The sequence below is a fragment of the Dermacentor variabilis genome, chromosome 11 (genome assembly GCF_050947875.1).
Source record: "Dermacentor variabilis isolate Ectoservices chromosome 11, ASM5094787v1, whole genome shotgun sequence".
Taxonomy (NCBI): domain Eukaryota; kingdom Metazoa; phylum Arthropoda; class Arachnida; order Ixodida; family Ixodidae; genus Dermacentor; species Dermacentor variabilis.
Window position 1 is genome coordinate 17,100,207 of NC_134578.1, and position 18,039 is coordinate 17,118,245.

Here is an 18,039-nt window from a genome sequence, read left to right on the forward strand (position 1 = left end):
ACTGTATAAGAAAAAGAAGTATGCATGCTGTCGCCATCTACTGGCTTTGTCTAGTGCACAAAGTCAAGGCAGAAATATTTTCTTTTAGTAAACTCTCATCAAATACTATAGCATTAGCGAGCGGCATGAAGTGGCATTGAAGCGAAAGCCCTCGAAGCTACAGCCACCTTCTCACTAAATGATTCGCCGCCTTGTTAGGCATGCTGATACGAAGTAACAGGCGGTGCATTTTTTATTTCGTGCCATCCCTTTCTCTCTCTCTCTCTCTCTCTCTCTCACACACACACACACACACACAAAAACCAGCGGAGTTGCAAAGACTGAACACTTTATTGCAGCTGTGTGCATGATTTTCGAAACTTCTAAAGTTGGCGAAGAGTCCTTGGGGCAAGAACACTTTAGAGACATGGCTGAATTGAATTTAGATCTTTTTGGTATGTTTTATTGTTTTAGGAGTTTCTTTGCAACATAAACAGCAATTTCCGACAACACAATCAGTACAGATACTCAATAATGATTTCTTATTTTCAAGCTTGTTTTTATTCAAACATATTTCACGATTCCCTTATGCAGTCCCATTGCGATCACAATGCTCGCGAAGCCGCTTGAATGATATGTTCGTCCGTAACATATATAGTATATGCCACTTCGCGCGTCAGTGCACTTAACCGTTCCACGCTGGTTGGTATTCTCATACGTTTTTAAATAACGGAGCCCGAAGTCCAGCCTCGTCGCCCAGCTTTCCTTCGCTGTGTGATTTTCCCTTCACTGCTCGTCGTTGGTTTATTTTGTCATCGTCGGTCTGTTTGACTTCGTTGGTTCATTTGTCGTCGTCGGTTCATTTTTCGTCGTCGGTTCATTTGTCGTCGTCCGTTCATTTGTCGTCGTCCGTTCATTTGTCGTAGTCGGTTTATTTGTAGAAGTCGGTTTATTTGTCGTCGTCGGTCTATTTGTCGTCGTCGGTCTATTTCTCGTTGTCGGTCTATTTGTCCTCGTCATTTTATTTTTCGTTGTCGGTTTATTTGTCGTCGTCAGTTCATTTGCCGTCGTTGGTTTATTTGTCGCAGTCGGTCTATTTGTCGTCGTCGGTCTATTTCTCGTTATTGGTCAATTTGTCCTCGTCGTTTTATTTCTCGTTGTCGGTCGATTTGTCGTCATCGGTCTCGGTGTACTTGTCATCGTCGTCGGTCTACTTATTCGTATTCGGTCTATTTTTCGTCGTGGGTTCTTTTGTCGTAGTCTGTTTATTTTTCGTCGTCGGTCTATTTCTCGTCGTCGGTCCATTTGTCGTCGTCGTTTTATTCCTCGTCGTCGGTTCACTTGTCGTCGTCGCTCTATTGTCGTCCTCATCGTCTCGGTGACGAGCGCGCACGTGGCCTCTAAGGGCGTTCATGTTCACACACCCCTTGCCGCAGTGCGGGCAGTGCAGCGGGTACTGACGGCCGTGCACGACCAACTCGTGCCGTCTGACATGGCCGCGCTGCGCGAACCTCACGCCGCACTCGGCGCAGGCGTGCGGCTTCTCGCCCGTGTGGGTGAGCAGGTGAGTGGCGAGGGCAGCCTTCTGCGCGAATCGCTTTGCGCACTCCGGACACACGTGACAGCGCGCGCTCTCGCCCGAGTGCAGCTTCCGGTGCCGCGCCATGTTTGACGCCTGGGTGAAGCGCTGGCCGCAGTCCGGACACTCGTAGCGTCGCTCCTCCGTGTGGACCAGCAGGTGCCGGTCGAGATGTGCCCGCCGGCTGAAGCCCCGGCGGCAGATTTGGCACGCGAACGGCTTCTCGCCCGTGTGGATCCTCTCGTGATTGGTTACGTTGTGACTGCGAAGGTGTGCGACAGAAGGCAAACGGAACGGGGTATATGCGTTTTCGATGCTGGAATTGCGCTTATTCCGCCGTATTTGCACGAGATTATACGTAAGGTTTAAGAGGACAGGAACTAGACATAAACTAAATTATTTCCTGACCGTCTCACAAGCCTTCGAGGCATTCCAAGAATGTCAGTGGCGATTTTAGCTGTACATGCGAGAGAGATGCATTACGTCGCACTTCTTTGAGGTCCCGGATACGCGATTAAACCTGTTATACAAAAAAGAGGTGAGGCGTGCAGACAGGACACAAGAGTAGAGAAGTGGACAACACAAACACCGACTATCAACTGAAGGGAGCACTGAGGCGAAAAAAGAAAAAAAGACTCGCAACTCACCTGCGCTCACCCATCTGCGCTCACCCGACTGACACGTGATGATACCATTCCAGAGCTTGCGCAGATGAGCTTTGTGTCTTCTTTCTTTTTTCACCTCAGTGCTCTCTTCAGTTGATAGTCGGCGTTCGTGTTGTCCATTTCTCTACTCTTGTGTCCTGTCTGCACGCCTCACCACTTTTTTGAATAATGAATCCTTACCAACTACCTCAGTTTTCCGTCGTTCTAAAACTTGTTCGGGAGCTCATTCAACACATAGCTTGCCTTTTCGAGGAGCAAAGGGTAACTGACGGTAGTCCCGGGCAGACCCCCGCCAGTTGCATTATGTATTTTTGTGTGTTGTAGCAGCGTTCTGGTCTTGACCAACACATTCCTACAAGGCAGCAGCAAAGTTAGGATTAGCGCCGTAAATACACCTATTACAAGAAGGAAGTGCTCTCTAGGTGTTGCTAATTGAAACTTGTTTAAGCTAGGTCGATCTTGCGAAATATGCCGCTCATTTAGTTACGCTGGTGTGTTGCGGTGAAGTTGAACATTTTTTTCAAAGGGGCAATGGTCAATATTTCTGCTATATATATATATATATATATATATATATATATATTTATATAATTTCATTTTGCGTTCATGTGCCACTATACTTGATGAGGTATACCTACAATCCAAGCCTGTGTCATTTGCGCGTTTTAAACATACTATAGTGAAAGCGAAGAAATACTTATTTCACATCAGCCAGCAGATAACCGCGTTCACTACAGCATATTTCAAGGTGCGAGCAAACGCTACACCTTCGCTCACCTTTTGTTGCTGGAGTAGGGGCAGCGGGGACATTTGTGTTTTCCTTGGGGCTTCTGCCTGTGCTCGCGTCGCCGGTGGTTGTCCAGCGATTCCTTCACGGAGAACAGGTCACCGCATTCCTCGCACGAGAAGACCTCACGTGGCGCAGCAACATCCTCCTCGGCCACTTAAGACAGACGCACAACGAAAACATACGCGGTAAGTCATCACGACTGAGTTATATTTCGAAAGTTATGTATTTCTTCCTGTAGTTCGTTCGAACAAGTCTAAAGAAGACTTCAAATTTTAACATTACAGCACATAATAAGGTGGCTTCGCAGCTAAAGGCGATTCCGCAGCTCACCTGACTTGGCCCTTCGAGCCACCACATAGGCAACACAACAGTGTCGGTTTCTGGACAGCGTATTGTTCACTACCAAGTACAAATGTAGCAGAGAAAAAAATATGCAATACACTGTGCAGAAACCATTGATGCTAACTAGATGATTACCGGGGCGCGAGGGCGTGTTCCGGCGGGCTATTTATTTTTTTATATATATATTCCGGCCTTTCATTTCTCGTCCAAAGGCCACACAAGACCTATAGGGTAGTTGCTTTCAACGCTGCTATCGACCATTTCCCGACGTACGCCACAGCATTTGTAGTAACAACTTGTCGATTAGGAAAGTTAATTAGACGATAATTACCCTTAAAATGTTGTTAGGTTTTTTGAAACAACCGGTACACAAAGGAACGACTACGCACCTTTGTTCTGTGTCCCCGAGTTGCCGATGAGACCCAGCTGCTTGGCGAAGTCGTCCCCGTACCACACGAACAGCTCCTCTGCGGCGTTCACCACCTTGCATGTGCGGTAGTAGACGGCACCCTGGCGCACGAAGGCCACCAGGTTCTGTTGGCTCTGCTCGGGAGCGCAGTTGACGTAGCGCATCCAGTGGGAACGGTCCAATGGGCGGCCGTCCACCAGGAATACTCGGCCGCTGTGGCGGATCTGCAACGGGCAGCAACACACGAATGGTCTAAACCTGAGCCACGTGTTAACTGTAGTTCTCTTCAGCTGTCAACTGACTCGCTGAAGAAGAGACAGCACAAAGGGACGAGACACTCCACTGTATCATCTAGTCCTTTCATGCTGTCTTGCTGAGTGATACGAAAGAGCCAACCGTTAATCGTTACACTCGCTGCACTAGCATCTATCGGGTGCCTGTCATTGGCCGGGTGCGCTGACACGTGATATCACACATGACACGCACCTGCCAGGTGTACCCGTTTGCGGCGCTGCTGTCCACTTGGGCGCCCTCGTAGGGTCCAAAGCACAGCCTCTTGGGCAGCCGCTTCATGGTAAACACGCCGTACTGGGCCCCTTTGATCGTCGAACGGCGCACACACAACCCCTCGGGCACTGTCTTGTTTGCGCGCTGGGGGTCACCCAACGGAACCTGCAATGAATGCATATAGACACTATTTGCTTAAACAGTGGCTGCACTATACAATGAGTATTTTTTCCGGGCACAGCTGTTTTTCTGGCAGCGATTTGTTCGTTCTGCTTCACAGCGCCAATAGAGACGGCAGATCAAAGCCATATCCTTGGCAGGCACCTTTCAGGTAGCGTTAATAAGCAAGTTCGCCAACACTCAGTTATGACGAGATACAGCGGTGTAGCTCGACAACTTAGGGGCCTGCAGAGGCCATTACAATAAACGTCGTCCCGACGAGTCACGATAGCCAGCCGTCGAGCACGGTATGATTTGCAAGGACCTGCAGTGGTGAGAACAAAATGTAACGATTCCAGAAACCGCACTTTCACAGGTGGCTGCCCGGAAAGTAAGGAAAATTAAAGGCAAGATGAAGCATAGGAAACACGAAGCTCTCGCGATATCCTTGTAGTTCGCCGTAAGACAGCAGTTTACTAAAAGTTTATGTACACGTCTCCCTCAGTGAACACATGTCAAAGGCAGTGTCAACAGTTACAGCGAAATGTGCACAGGTGCTTAAGAGGTATTTCCATAATCACTGCGAAAAACGACCACGTTGCCTCAAAGTATAGCCATACGGCCTGTTCGGTGCAAATAAAAAAAAATAATTTCCTGTTGTTCGCACGGTTTGTTATCCAGGAGTGTTTTCTTTACGGCACAGACCTAAACCTGTTATGTAAAGAACAGTTACGCCCTTGCCGAAAGTGTATCTGTGTCGGAAAGGAATTTGTCGCTGAAGCTATAAGCTCGACTTGAGTTTTAAAGGATGGTGTGTGCAAAACAATAAGGATGAAGAAATTATACCGCTCTCTCCATAGCATCGCGGCAAAGAAAATAAGACTTCCGACATCCACAACTGTGAGTGGCGTCAGTGGTTGTGTCAGCAGCGGCCAACCACGGAAGAACCGTGTCGCAGCATATTGAATTATCGCATCGTATACGTCGCTTGCACCAACTTCCATTACAAGGGGAGTGGTCGTTGAAGGGAAGCGTTTCGTGACAAGGGAGAGGTATTAAGTTTTCCTATAAGCTTTCTCTTTTAGAGGCAACATGAGTGTCTGAAGTGTAAAAACTCGAGCACACGTGATTGCCGAAACAGTTGCAGTCGCGCTAATCATCAGCGCGAGCTGTAAATTGTATGCTTGGAGCCTTTACAGGAGTTCAGCACTAGCAAAAAGCTATATAACGCGCTTTCTTGCAGTCCTGGTGATTGCTATATTAATCTGGAAAATACATAATCTGGGGACACGTTTAGTCAGCCAGGAACCGTGGATCCGCCGTGGCGACGGGAAAGCGTGCTCGTCTTGATCCACGGAGGCCCGGATTCGATTCTCTCCCAGACCAAAATGTACCAAATTTTCATTTCACGAAGTCCTTACTTTCCTTTCTTTACAGGAACCTCCGTGAGAAATTCGACTCAATCCGAGCATATTTTGACGTGTTTTTACTCTTTGCGCCGTCGGCCATATTTGGTACCATTGCTCAGTCCCGCCCCCGATGACGACTGGTGGGTAGGTAGGTAGGTGGGTAGGCGGGTAGGTAGGTAGGTGGGTAGGGTGGCAGGTAGGTAGGTAAATGGATGGATGGATGGATGGAAAGGAAAAAATACGGCAGGTATCCAAAGAATGTTAACTCGTTAATATAAGTACACTTCACTTACCGCAGTGTCCTTGACTGGCGTTAAAGGTCCATGGACGGGACAGTCTCCCGGGTAGTCCATCTTACAGTCATCGCAAACTGGGAGCAGTATAATTCAGAAACATGTTGGGGTACCTCTAAGGCTAAGAAACTATGACATTTGCGTTTGCTAAATTGTTCTGTATCAGCAAAGATGCTTCCACAGTTTATAAGCATTAATTACGGCCCTGTAGGGGGCGACGGTCAAATAATGCAATATATATTTCGTGTGTGAGAGCGTGAGTCAATAGAAGAACGTTGCTTGTCTACTTGCCTGCGATAACACCTGATACAAAAATTCATGAGCTATATCACTCTGTGAAGGTAAATGACCACGAAGCTGTTCAGGCCACGACACAGATGTGACACAAAGAATTCTGAACAAAGGTACGAACATATTTGTTGTCCTGATCGGTGGCCATCGTGACAATATAGGTACGCACACACGTACGCGTATCACCTCTGTTATTATTAAATCTGTCCGTAACGTAGACAATGAATACTCATACCCCCGTAAACGCGGCCTCCCCATTACAACGACAGAAGGAAAATCTTACGCTGGAATGATGGGTAGCAACGGGGCCAGCTGTGGAAGAAGACTACGCGACGACGAACGCGCGACCAGTGGCACCAGCTCGTTCGCACGGTTTGCTCCGATAATTTTTTAGCAGCCCTTTTTGAAAAAAGTTGTGTAAAACATTTTTTTTAAACAACTGTTCTTACCCTTGTGCCTGGAACCTCTGGGTCCCAGGTGTGACAAGGATAGTTCAAGGGCGAGTTACAAGTCTCCCAGTCCACGGGGGTAAGTGCCATTGAGCTTGGAACCTTTCGCCCCCTATCACCACGATCGGCCCACATGATAGTTTCTGCACACAGACGCCACGAAACCCAAGGTTGTACTTTCTTTTTCTTTCAATAAATGTTTTTCCCCGTCCTCCTCCTTCCCGGATCTGAGTCATATACATGCAGCTTTGCTGCAAAAGAATGAACGTTAGGTAGAGGCATATGTTCTCACATCTCGTCCTTAATCCATCACTGTCAGTATAGTTCTAAAGAAATAGGATTAAACTAACCAAATGCTTATTTGCTAAAAACTCTACAACCACATTGGCAGAGAAAAATACCTTCATAACCGAAGGTATGAAAGCCAAGCTTTGCCTTTCCTAATTTCGTTTCCAGCCCGGGCACCGATGATGTCATACTGACTCCATGAGGCATTCTCCTAATGTGTGTGCTCTCTCGTCAGGAAACTCCCAAAAGCTAGCTGCCACGTAACCTTTGCTGAAATTTGAATGTTACTTTCATTTCTTTTTAATGCGTTCGCATCCTTTGGGTACATTGCGCACTTCTGGGGGGCTATCTATCTATCTATCTATCTATCTATCTATCTATCTATCTATCTATCTATCTATCTATCTATCTATCTATCTATCTATCTATCTATCTATCTATCTATCTTGGGAAGCACATCGGGCAGCTATGCTGAAGAACACGTCTTGAAGGCAACAATCGGACCGACTTGGGTCGCTGAGTATGTGTCAGCGTGTGCATACGTGCCGCTCTTCCACGAGCCTTCTTCACGCCGACATTGGTCACCGTAATATGCAAGACCGGTTAGGTACCGTCGTTCGAAGAAACGCTTCGATTACAATTTGTAACACTGGGTATGTACCACTCGGTCTGTGGTGCTCTGCAATGAACATCTTTGATTCAACCTAATTGGGACAAGAAGAAGATCCCTTAAATTCCTCGAATGCTGGGCTGAATCGATCCCACTTTAGCATTGGTTCTTCAAGGATAACAGCCCGACGCTTTAGCAAGCCGCACCACAAATGCACTGGGAATGTGCCGCTTTTCAGTGAACGGCTAACCGAGTTTAGTCACTGCGTATGTGCCACCGAATGTGCGGCTTGAGAGGGAACAATTTGTTAGCGTTCGCTCGCAGTGACGCGCTATGCCTCTAATCTCGGAGGCCATGCGCGGTCTTCGTGGCAGCACCACTAGACGACGCGGCATGTCCAGAAAAATGCGCGATAGAAGAGACCGGCAGCCGCACGGTGCGCGCGCTTCTCAGAGCACGCACCGCAGCCCCACGCATTTCGGAGGTCATGCTCACGCTTCGCGAAGTAGACACTAGAGGGTGCAGCGTGTCCATAGGGAAGCGCGAGACAGGAGTCCTGCTGCAGTACACGCCTCATACATAAGGCGTTTCGACGGTAGCAATACGGTGTGCCCCTGTGTCGTTGCAATGCTAAAGGCATTACCATCGACAGTCATCGGAAGATGGCTTCTGTCTAATTTTTGTTTATCATTGGTACGCAACTACCACCGAGCAGACGCTGTGAAAACCTGTGACGTCATGATGAGATGATGCGCTATATGAAAGTTGGCGTCGCTACCTGTTTCTTATTTTTGCTTTCTATACTCACATTGCGACCATGAACGGAAGAACACTTTCAAGCATATTGAAAGTTGGCTAACTTGCATATGTTTAAAGTTAGCCTGAAGTTAAACTAAGGCGTTGCAGCGAGTAGTTTCTAAGCCTCTATAGAGCAACTCTCAGCTGCAGTAGTCTTTATTTCTGTGGTGTCTTTCATTTCAAATAATTAAAGGCAAGCTGCAGAGAATAGTATCTTGAGAAATCACGTGCGTGTCCGTCATTATGCAACTTGGCTGCATGCACAAAGTACATTCCCGCGTGCGCGAAATACAGACAGAATATATGTGTGCGAGTGTGTGTGTGTGTTTGTGCATAGGCGTGTGTCCAAAAAAACCCGAAAAAAATTTGCTTACACAGGTACTCTTGGTCCGGTCCCTCTTCGCATTCCACGAAGTTCACCTCTTTCCGTTGCCGTCTAGGGTAGCGAAACTCTCCGGAAGAGTCGCTGCTTGTAGAGGCTGAAATGCATCGAATATTAGGCGAGTGCAAGAAGGCTTTTTGTTTTCGGTATGATAACACCCGCCAAAATTTTTCGTGCCTTCAGAAATACAAAGAGGTTGCGAGATCCCTATCCGCCTCGTGCGCCAGTACTACTAGCGCCTTCATGAGGCCTAGCAGAGTATCAGGCGCTACCAATGCGTTAACATAGGGGAGACACCATTTCAGTCACTCCGGCGCTTTCTCGGCAACGAAAAGTAGCGCCGTCGTTCAACTATATGCGCGACAATAGAGAGTTTTAGTTTAGGGGACGCAAGCGGCTTGCGTACGCAAGAACTAGGGGCCACGGTACTGCGCATGCGCAGACACCCCCGTTTGAGTTTGCGCATGCGCTGTGTCGTCGCCCCTAGTTCCGTGCGCAAGCCGCTTGCGTCCCCTAAAGTAAGACTCTTTAATAACCACTTTTCTCACAACGCTCTTGACAGTCTCGCGGCCTTCTTAGACACGCTCTCTCTCTTTTTGAATTTTTTCGGAGAGCAACGACACAACCGGCGGCAGTCTGCTCGTCGTGCGGGGCTTCGTTCGATTACATCGGAGGCTCGGACATTCTGGCCATAATTTTATGCGCACACGCTCACCTGCTGATTTGCTAGCGCAACCGATGCTTCACCTTCCGGGCGAAACTGCGACTTTTTACAGAGGCTGCGTTCCCGCCAACAAACAGTTCGGTGTTTCTGCCAACAATCACGCGATACCATAATGTTTCATGCAATAATTAATAGAGAGAATTTTGGCGCTAGTGTGTACGAGAGCTTCAAGGAAGGAAAAAAAATTGGCTGAGGTTGAACTCTTGTAAACCTAGTTATCCCGAGTGAAAGATCTGTTTGGCTTGCTTTTGAAAAGACCGTGCACACAGTGTTTCATTAAAGTTAGGCCATAGTCTTCCACAAACGTTACACACGCTGCCCGGGTAGTCCGTGAAGTCGCGATGAAACCTAGCCGTCGCACTCGAGCTTGCCACCAGCCGAAGGGTGTGGTTCGTCAAGTGTTCGCTGCGGGTGCCGTTGCCTGTATCCAAGACTTGGTCTCCTTGTTATTCGTGTTGCTGTAGCTTCGATCTTGGCACGCTTCCGCACTTCGTAAGCTTGTCTATACCGTGCTAGTCTGGCCTGCCTTCGTTCCAGTGTTTCAGCAGGCAACTTTGCCTTTGTTTGAGATTTCGCAGCCTGCCGTCTTGCTACGTCTACTGGATGATTGGATTCAGCCTGTCACTTGCGCTGAAGCGCACGCACAGACGGCCTGGCCGGCACGCCATCCATGGCGAGACAGAGACCAAGCGCCGGCGAAGCAGCCGTTAAAAGGCATCGACGTTATCGGCGCGCGGTTGAGCGTCGCTCGACGCCGGGCGCGTCAGAGCGCGTTGGTCGCGTCTAGTTACGTTGGCTGCGCCAGTGCGCCGAACCATCGGTGGAACTATAGACGCTGTCGTTCTCGCCAACGTGATGTAATGTGTACGCGCGCTCACGCAAGTCGGGTTATATTAAGGCGAAAGCCTTTAATGGCTCATACTCGCGGCGTCCTACCGTCCATCCATCCGTGCCCTGGAACAGTGCCAGCTGTGGCCTCTCCGCCTCACTCTCCCAGTAATCACGTGATGGCACAGCGGCGCATAGCAACAGTTGCGTCGCCGCAGCTGTGGCCTCTCCCCCTTACCGTCTCTCAGCAATGACGTGATCGCACAGTGGCGCGCGCGCAACGCTTCTTCAGACGTCTCGTTGCCGCAGTTAGTCGGATGGCTCCCAAGCGGCCAGGTGACGATTCCACGGCATGCGGTTCGGAGAAGCGTCCCAAGAATGTGGATTCCCCCGATACCAAACGCCAGAAGAAGAATGAGCGAGTACGCATACGACGGGCTAACACGTCATAGGGCACCGAGGTCAGGGAAGCGGAAAAAAGCCCACAGTTGGTCACACCGACGACAACAGCCACCACGTAGCGTGGCATCTGTCTTGGTCTCGTCTTCCAGACATATTCAACCACCAAAGATCTCGTGTACATATCAGTACGTTTCAGTGATCACAAGGCAGCTATCGTAGGCGTCGACCCAGCCAAGCATAAGGAATTCATGGGGCATAAAAGCAAAGACACAAAGAATTCATGAATAAACAGTCCATCATCGTTTACTTCAAACCACACTTCGTCTTAGTAAAAAAAAATTGAAGGACACTTTATAAATTCCGAAGTGTGACATGGCATAGTCAGTCGAATGAGGACAGGCTTTCGCCGAACACACTTTGGAGTTTACAAAGTGTCCTTCAATGTTTTAGCACTTGAATGCTCGCCTAGTCACGTGGTACCGCAGCGGCGAGGCTCCGAAGGAGCGCAGCTGCGACACCTCTCCGCAGCGGATCACGCGGCCTGGCGTCACACCTGCCACACTTGCGCTCCGGCGGCTCGAGGTCATTGCGACGCGATGAATGACCTTGGGAAACGCGGCGTAGCTTTCGCTCTAATGTAGGAGGGAGCATTACGTCACGCAGCTAACTTTGGCAAGCGAACGCTCCGTGAAGCCACAGTGGTCAACGTTAGTTCCATTGACAGTGGTGGCCCAACACGCGACCTCTTGCGTCGAGATGACGGAGCAAGAACCGAGACTTCGGAGGCGAGCTTCACCACTGGAAAAGCTGGCGCCGCCGTCGGCGTGACGTGGTTTGAGGCATCACGTGGACACAGGGATGGCGTCGGCAGCTTCGGAAACGCCGCAGCAAGCTGAAAACGAAATGAGTCCCTCCTTCGCTGCGGTGCTGATTAAGTGGGGAGGTTTTCCCGCGTCGGGTGTTCGCTTGACCACACTAGAATGCACTATAATAGGTAGTGGCTGCCTTTAAAGGCATCCAAGATGGTAAGCTATACGGCTCGGTGCTGCAGTACCGGACGTATGCAACGGCGCCCGGTGTCAGCTTTCCCACGTACCCACAGGACAAGAAGGAGCATGCATCACGAAACTTAGAACGGGCAAGCTGCCATCGGCTACAACTCGGGTGTGCAGCAAGCACTTCCTCAAGGAAAATTTCTGTAGCAGAAAGCGCGCAGTGGGACGCTCGCCCACGTGCTGCCTGTCAAATGTTATGAATATTTAATTTATGACGTTGTCGATGCTGCTTTCTATTCCAGTGAACTCGCACGTTCACTGGAATGGAAAGGTAACGGTAAGTAGCACATTAAGAATCGGTGCCGCAGTACTACTTAAGGCCCAAGCTGGCTCTTTAGGGTAAATAAATGAAAGAAAAAAAAGAAAAAGGGGGCGGGGGGTAAGGCATATGCTCATGTTTGTGTTAGCACCAAACAATGATTGCACTGGATTAAGAAAAAGAAGCCGTGGAAAATTGCTCGCCGAGAAGAGCGATACGTATACAGTGCGATGCAACTTGAAAAATGATAATTTCGAACAACAAAATTTCCGAACCACGCACACCCGACCACTTCTCTACTACCAAAGTTACTCATACCTTGTGTTTCATTCTTTACGAAGTTATTCCTTGGAATTTTGAGAACGGCAGCCCACAAACAAATGTAATGAAAGAAAAAACACCGACAGCGAACGTCCTTTATGTTAGCTTTTCTCAAACTGAAATATTAAAAGTGCGACACAATAACAGGAGATTGACCTACGCAAGAGGCCGCGTTTCTACTAGAAAGCTCGCCTTCGTGCATATATAGCGTTCGCAGCCACCGTTTCCCGGTAAACGTTACGGTTACATAAGCTGCAGTTGCCGGGAAGCATGAAAAGCAGGGAGGGGTCTTTGAACGCTATCGCGTTCCACTCTTAAGAGGAAGCTTTAGCTCGGGCCCAACTCCGACGCGGCCTATTCAAATACATGTAAAACGCAAAAACGTTTTTATGAGATAACCACTGGATCGATTTTGATGAAATTTGCCGCATTTGAAAGAGAAAGTTAAATTCTAGTGACTGTTGGAAGCGGAATTTCGATTTAGGGCTTGAATTTTCTTAAAACGATTTTCAAATATTTGACCGTTTGAAAAAAATAGAAGCACGAAGTTTATAAATTCATAGCTCTGCATCAAGAACAGATATCGCGGTTCTGTAAACGGCATCCATTAGATCATTCAAAGCGGACAAATTCAATATGTCATTTTACATCTTACGTGAATTTGTTACGTTGGTTACAACGGTTTTGCAAAAGTTGTATTTCTCTATGATTAAATTTTTTTATATTCATGTGTAACATATCAATTTTGTCCGCTTTAGATGTACTATTAGATGCAATTCACAGAATTGTATTATGATTTTTAGTGGTTAAGTTACAGAGTTGTAAAGTTGATAGTTTCGTTTTTTGAAAATTTTCGATTTTTGCCAATTCTTCATAAAAAATTGACGATCTAACTCAAAAATTCGAAACCAACAGTCACTAGATTTTAAGTTTGTCTTTTAAATGCAACAAACCTCGTCAAATTTGGTGTAGTGGTTGCCGAGAAAAACGAATTCTCCTTTTACATGTATTTAGATAGGAGCACTTGAGCTAAAGCTTCCTCTTAAAGGCGAAGCTTGAGCGTCCTCCCAAGCTTTTTTCCTTCCTCCATGGCACCGCGTTATCCCTCATACTACGCAATGGAGGCGCTTCCGACAGATGGCGACTCCATTAAGTCCACGCCACCGATTTTCTGACACGTTTGGTTACCTGTAGCTATGCCAGTAGCTTTTATTCGGTGCACGTTTGTTCGGCTGCCCTGTCGTGCTAAAACCAACCGCGCACTACGACTTCCGATCACCTGTTGGGCCGACAGGTTTGGCTTCAATCGCGTTGCGGTATGCTCCCTCCTCCATAGCTGCAATGGGGTGGTTCGGCCAGCATGGAAATTATGGGAACAACATGGATTTTCCTAAACGTCGTCCTTCTTGCTTGAAACAGCTTCGTGACTTTGTAGACACAACAAAGTCTGCGACACTCAACACTCAACAAAGTCTGTCAACAAAGCAATGCGTAATAAATAATTAACATTATTAAAATTTTCCGATGGTAGAATTCGAACACAGGACCGCTAGCACAGAAGCCCGATATTGAAACCATTACGTCACGGACGCATGCATCGACAAGCGACATAAAATGCCCTGATGAATTCATCGCGCTCCAGCAAGTGCATTGAGACGCTTGGTGCATTTCGATTTGTCCACCTCAGTGAGCTGAAGCGTTATAATTAGTAGCGATTGTGCGTGTTCGCAGCGTCTTCTGCACTTTGACAATTATAGATTGCGCTGAAGTTTACGACAATGAAGGCATATAAAACGCAAATAAAAAGTCAAAAGAACGCCTGAATCCAGAAGCACGAAGATGAAGACAAATCCATGTACTTCCCATCATTCCTGTAGGGTGCCTCGACGACTGTATCGCCTGAGTTACCTCCTGAAATTGTTGTAGAAAACTCCATGCACGAACCGTTATTTATTTAGGTTCACTATTAGGTGAAAAAGAAATATGCTTTTAAAGGTAGAAACCATGTCTTTGAGCGGCTGTTCATACGTTGTTTTACATCAAATTGCTTTTCATTGTTTTCTTTGTGCGTTTTTCATTTGCAGCCCATCGTCGCAGCCTTTGAGGCATACTCGCGCTTGCAAATGCCGTTGGCGCGCCAGAGAGGCTCATACAGAACGCGCCGACTGATAAATTCTCGTGACCGAACCTCTTGCGTAGAGTCTACAGCGTTGGACGCAACGGGGTATCAGGAGTGTAGGCGGGATCGAACGGAACCAAGGAACGCTAACCAGGGAATTTGTCCACAGAGGTAAACATATCCAGCAGAGCTAAATGATTCGAGGGTGTCTGATTCGAGGGTGGCAATCCCTTTCTGGTCCCTGCCGTCTCATAGTTACGTTTCAGTCTCGGAATTTGTTTAATATACCCGTAGGCGGGCAAAGTAGACGGCTAAGCATACAGCGACCATCTTAAGTTCCAAATTCACACGATGATGGCAAAGAAAGCTTTGCGAAGACAGCATCGAAGTCAAAAACTATGCAGGCTATATACTTCCCTCTCCAAACGAAGTGGCGGCTGAGCGGGACGCTTGAAAACTCGATCCCGACGAGGAGCTCGACTGCGCGCAAAAAAACGTTGACACGCGTTCCTGTGCGCTTAATGTGGGTCACGTGGTGTTTTTCGTGGGTTCACAGACGCGAAGAGTTAAAATTCAGAGATATATAGTGTATGCCTTCCTAAGATTTTTCTCGACGTCGCCGAGGAGTCTTTCATGCGTCTTCCAGACGGTTCGAGACGCGTTCCCGTTACTTGGGCTCGAAGCTGGTTCGGCTGTCTCCGTAGCCATGGCTGCTGGATTAAAATTTTTTTTTTTATCCAGCACCCCATATGCCATAACAGTCTACGTAGATTGTCTCCGTTGCTGTTTTGAATGGGAGCATACCCTCGGTCGGACCTGCAGAGTCGCTGTGTTGACGTCGTTGCCATCATAATTTCTCGCTATGTTATAGTGAAAAACACCACGATTTCCATGACTCGAACTCAAGGCGGCGTGCAATCTCTCTTGGTATGGGTCCAGGGACTTACCGTCGCTCCTCATCCCTGCCGTATTTCCTCTGCAGGATCTCTGCCAACCAGGAGACGACGGCAAGCAGCTCCAGGAGAAGGTCACGTCACCGTCGGTAATGGCCTCGCCGACTGGGTATATGTCTCGCAGTCTCTGGGCCATGTGTCCCGTCTGTGACCAGCAACTCTTGAGCTCCAGCTGCCTTGACTACTGCGAGCAACGATCCACGTGTCACCCACCACCTGTTTTACCATTCTCCTCCCCTTCTTTCGTCCTCGAATGTCGGCGTGCTTTCCTATCATTGGTCGATGGGTGCTGTTTTGGTTGTTTTTTTCTGGCGAAGTCGCGCGCGTTCGGGCCGCGGAATACAGCTCGTCTTTGTCGTCATCTAACACAACGGCTGCCGGCTGCACCACACTATAGGTGCACTTTAGAGGTTGCAGTACCATCCCTAAACCTGAACTCCAACCGCCCCCCCCTTTTCAAATAAAAGAAACGGGAAGCGGGGCCCGCTTGCTTCCTTGGAACACCACCATCCAGATGACGCTTGCGTCCGCGCATTCGCAAGAAAGCTACGATTGCCTGGAAGCTCTACAATCAGTCAGGAATCCTTGAATCCTGTCACGTTACACTCTTAAGGGGCCCCTTAGCAAGCCATATATAGCAAATTCCGGTTATACGCTGGAAGTTCCTATGGGTCCTCTAGGGGGCGTTCTACCACAAAAGTTTTTGAAATCTCTGCATTAATGGCCTAGATAGAAATATTTCTGTGCCGCCAACCCATAATTTCAGGAGGCGAGCGCCACTGCCAAGGGAGACTCTCTCCACTCGCCCCGTCTAGCCTCCGCAAGCGAAACTCTTTCCCTGCGTTCTCTCATATCGGAGCTAGAGGATCGCGTGACTCATGTACGTCACGGGCCCCGCCTTCATTTTTTTTCTCCTCGCTTTCTTGCGGCGTGACGCACTTATGCTGACGGCGTCGCGCGCGAGCTTTTCCGATTGCTTGGCGCAGCGCGCGATTTTGCGAGCTGTGCGCGAGGACACCTGACTAGCGGTGTAAGCCTGTGTTACGTAAATACTAAGGCAGGCACAAACGGATTACAGAGCATGATTGCGCGCTGGAACACGGTAGAAAATGACATAGTTTCGGTGTCTGCGCGCGCGACTGCACGACGTTGGAACAAGCAGACGAAACGGAAGTACATCTCTCTTGCTCCAGTACGCAGTAATACAAAAACACGCAGACATTCTGTTTGTGTGTTTTATTATTTCTCTACACTTTAATTCGTCTATTGAAGCAACAAATTACACAAAATAACAGATGTGGCCTTGATTAATCATCAAAGTCACGTGTCACTATGAGCGACGTGACAGCACAAACACATCAAGGGTGTGTTCCAATTCTGCCCAGCATCGGAGACAGGCTACGTAGACAGCTATTAAGATAGTCGAGACAGCTTCGAGGCCAATTAGTGGAACGCGTTTCGAGCCTTCTAAAAGACGTATGGAAGACGCTTCTGGGACGTGAGGTCACCGTGAGAAAAGCACACATTATTTCTACATTTTAGGTATTTGCGTCTGCGAACCGATGAAAAACAGATAGGACTTTCATTAAGGGCATATGAAAGCGTTACTACGCACGTTAAACGCACGTACGATTATGTACGCAATTTTTAACTGGTAGAAAGGCAAAGATCACGATAGCGGACCTAGTTTCGGAGGATATCGAGATAGGCAGCGCAGATACGCCACAGGGCTCGGTCTTATCACCGATGCTATTCAATCTGGCGCTAATCGGGCTGCCAGCCAAGCTACCAGAAATCGAGGGTATAAGTCATACCTTATGCGCAGACGATATCACCCTATGGGTGAGAAACGGAAGTGACGGGCAGATAGAACAAACGCTTCAAATAGCAGTCGAAACAATCGAAAAATATCTAGAGGGGACAGGGCTAACATGCTCGGCAGAGAAATCGGAGCTGTTATTGTACAGACCGACTCGCAGAGGTCGCAAACCGGGCAACTACAGGGAAGAGCTCACCCATAGAGAGGAGATACAGTTAAAGACGGCCGATGGGAAACCCATACCCAAGGTCGATAGGATCAGGGTATTGGGGCTCCTCATTGAAGCTAAGGGCAACAACGGAGAAACCCTCAGAAGACTGGAGGGAACTGTGGCGCAAATCATGAGGCTGATCAGAAGGATAACAAATAAACATAGCGGGATGAAAGAGGAAAACACAATCAGGTTAATACAGGCCTTCGTAATAAGTAGAAGAGTGTACGTAGCGCCGTACTTAAAATGGCAGGTCGCGGAAAAGATCAAACTAGCATGCCTCATTCGGAAAATATACAAACTAGCCATAGGACTGCCGATCAGCACCAGCACGGACAAGTTGCTTCAATTAGGCCTACACAACACTATAGACGAACTCATTGAAGCGCAATGTATGG

At 48.2% G+C, this 18,039-nt stretch overlaps 1 protein-coding gene across 2 annotated transcripts; it reads right to left on the reverse strand.

Moving 5' to 3' along the window:
* Window positions 1–346: 346 nt before the first annotated feature.
* On the reverse strand, window positions 347–16,012 carry LOC142563161 (PR domain zinc finger protein 14-like). Of its 2 annotated transcripts, XM_075673706.1 has the most exons (7): window positions 15,606–16,012; window positions 8,943–9,047; window positions 6,133–6,209; window positions 4,251–4,436; window positions 3,745–3,988; window positions 3,001–3,166; window positions 351–1,820 (listed from the first exon to the last, which is right to left on the reverse strand). In XM_075673706.1, exons 1-7 carry the CDS (start codon window positions 15,745–15,747, stop codon window positions 1,190–1,192), a joined length of 1,551 nt encoding a protein of 516 aa, XP_075529821.1. In that variant the 5' UTR covers window positions 15,748–16,012; the 3' UTR covers window positions 351–1,189. The 2 variants fall into 2 exon arrangements, with proteins under 2 accessions (XP_075529822.1, XP_075529821.1); XM_075673707.1 differs by lacking the exons at window positions 6,133–6,209; window positions 8,943–9,047; window positions 15,606–16,012 and adding an exon at window positions 5,852–5,964 and having other exon boundaries at window positions 347–1,820.
* Window positions 16,013–18,039: the final 2,027 nt, after the last annotated feature.

Bases quoted from the DNA above. Each gene is read 5' to 3' on its own strand.
- LOC142563161 (XM_075673706.1), bottom strand. From the start codon at position 15,747: ATGGCCCAGAGACTGCGAGACATATACCCAGTCGGCGAGGCCATTACC. The intron at 3,167-3,744 runs GTGCGTAGTCGT...GTCTGTCTTAAG, and splicing joins CTCGGGGACACAGAACAAAG to TGGCCGAGGAGGATGTTGCT. The intron at 1,821-3,000 runs GTGAGCGAAGGT...ACACCTTCGCAG, and splicing joins CCCTACTCCAGCAACAAAAG to TCACAACGTAACCAATCACG.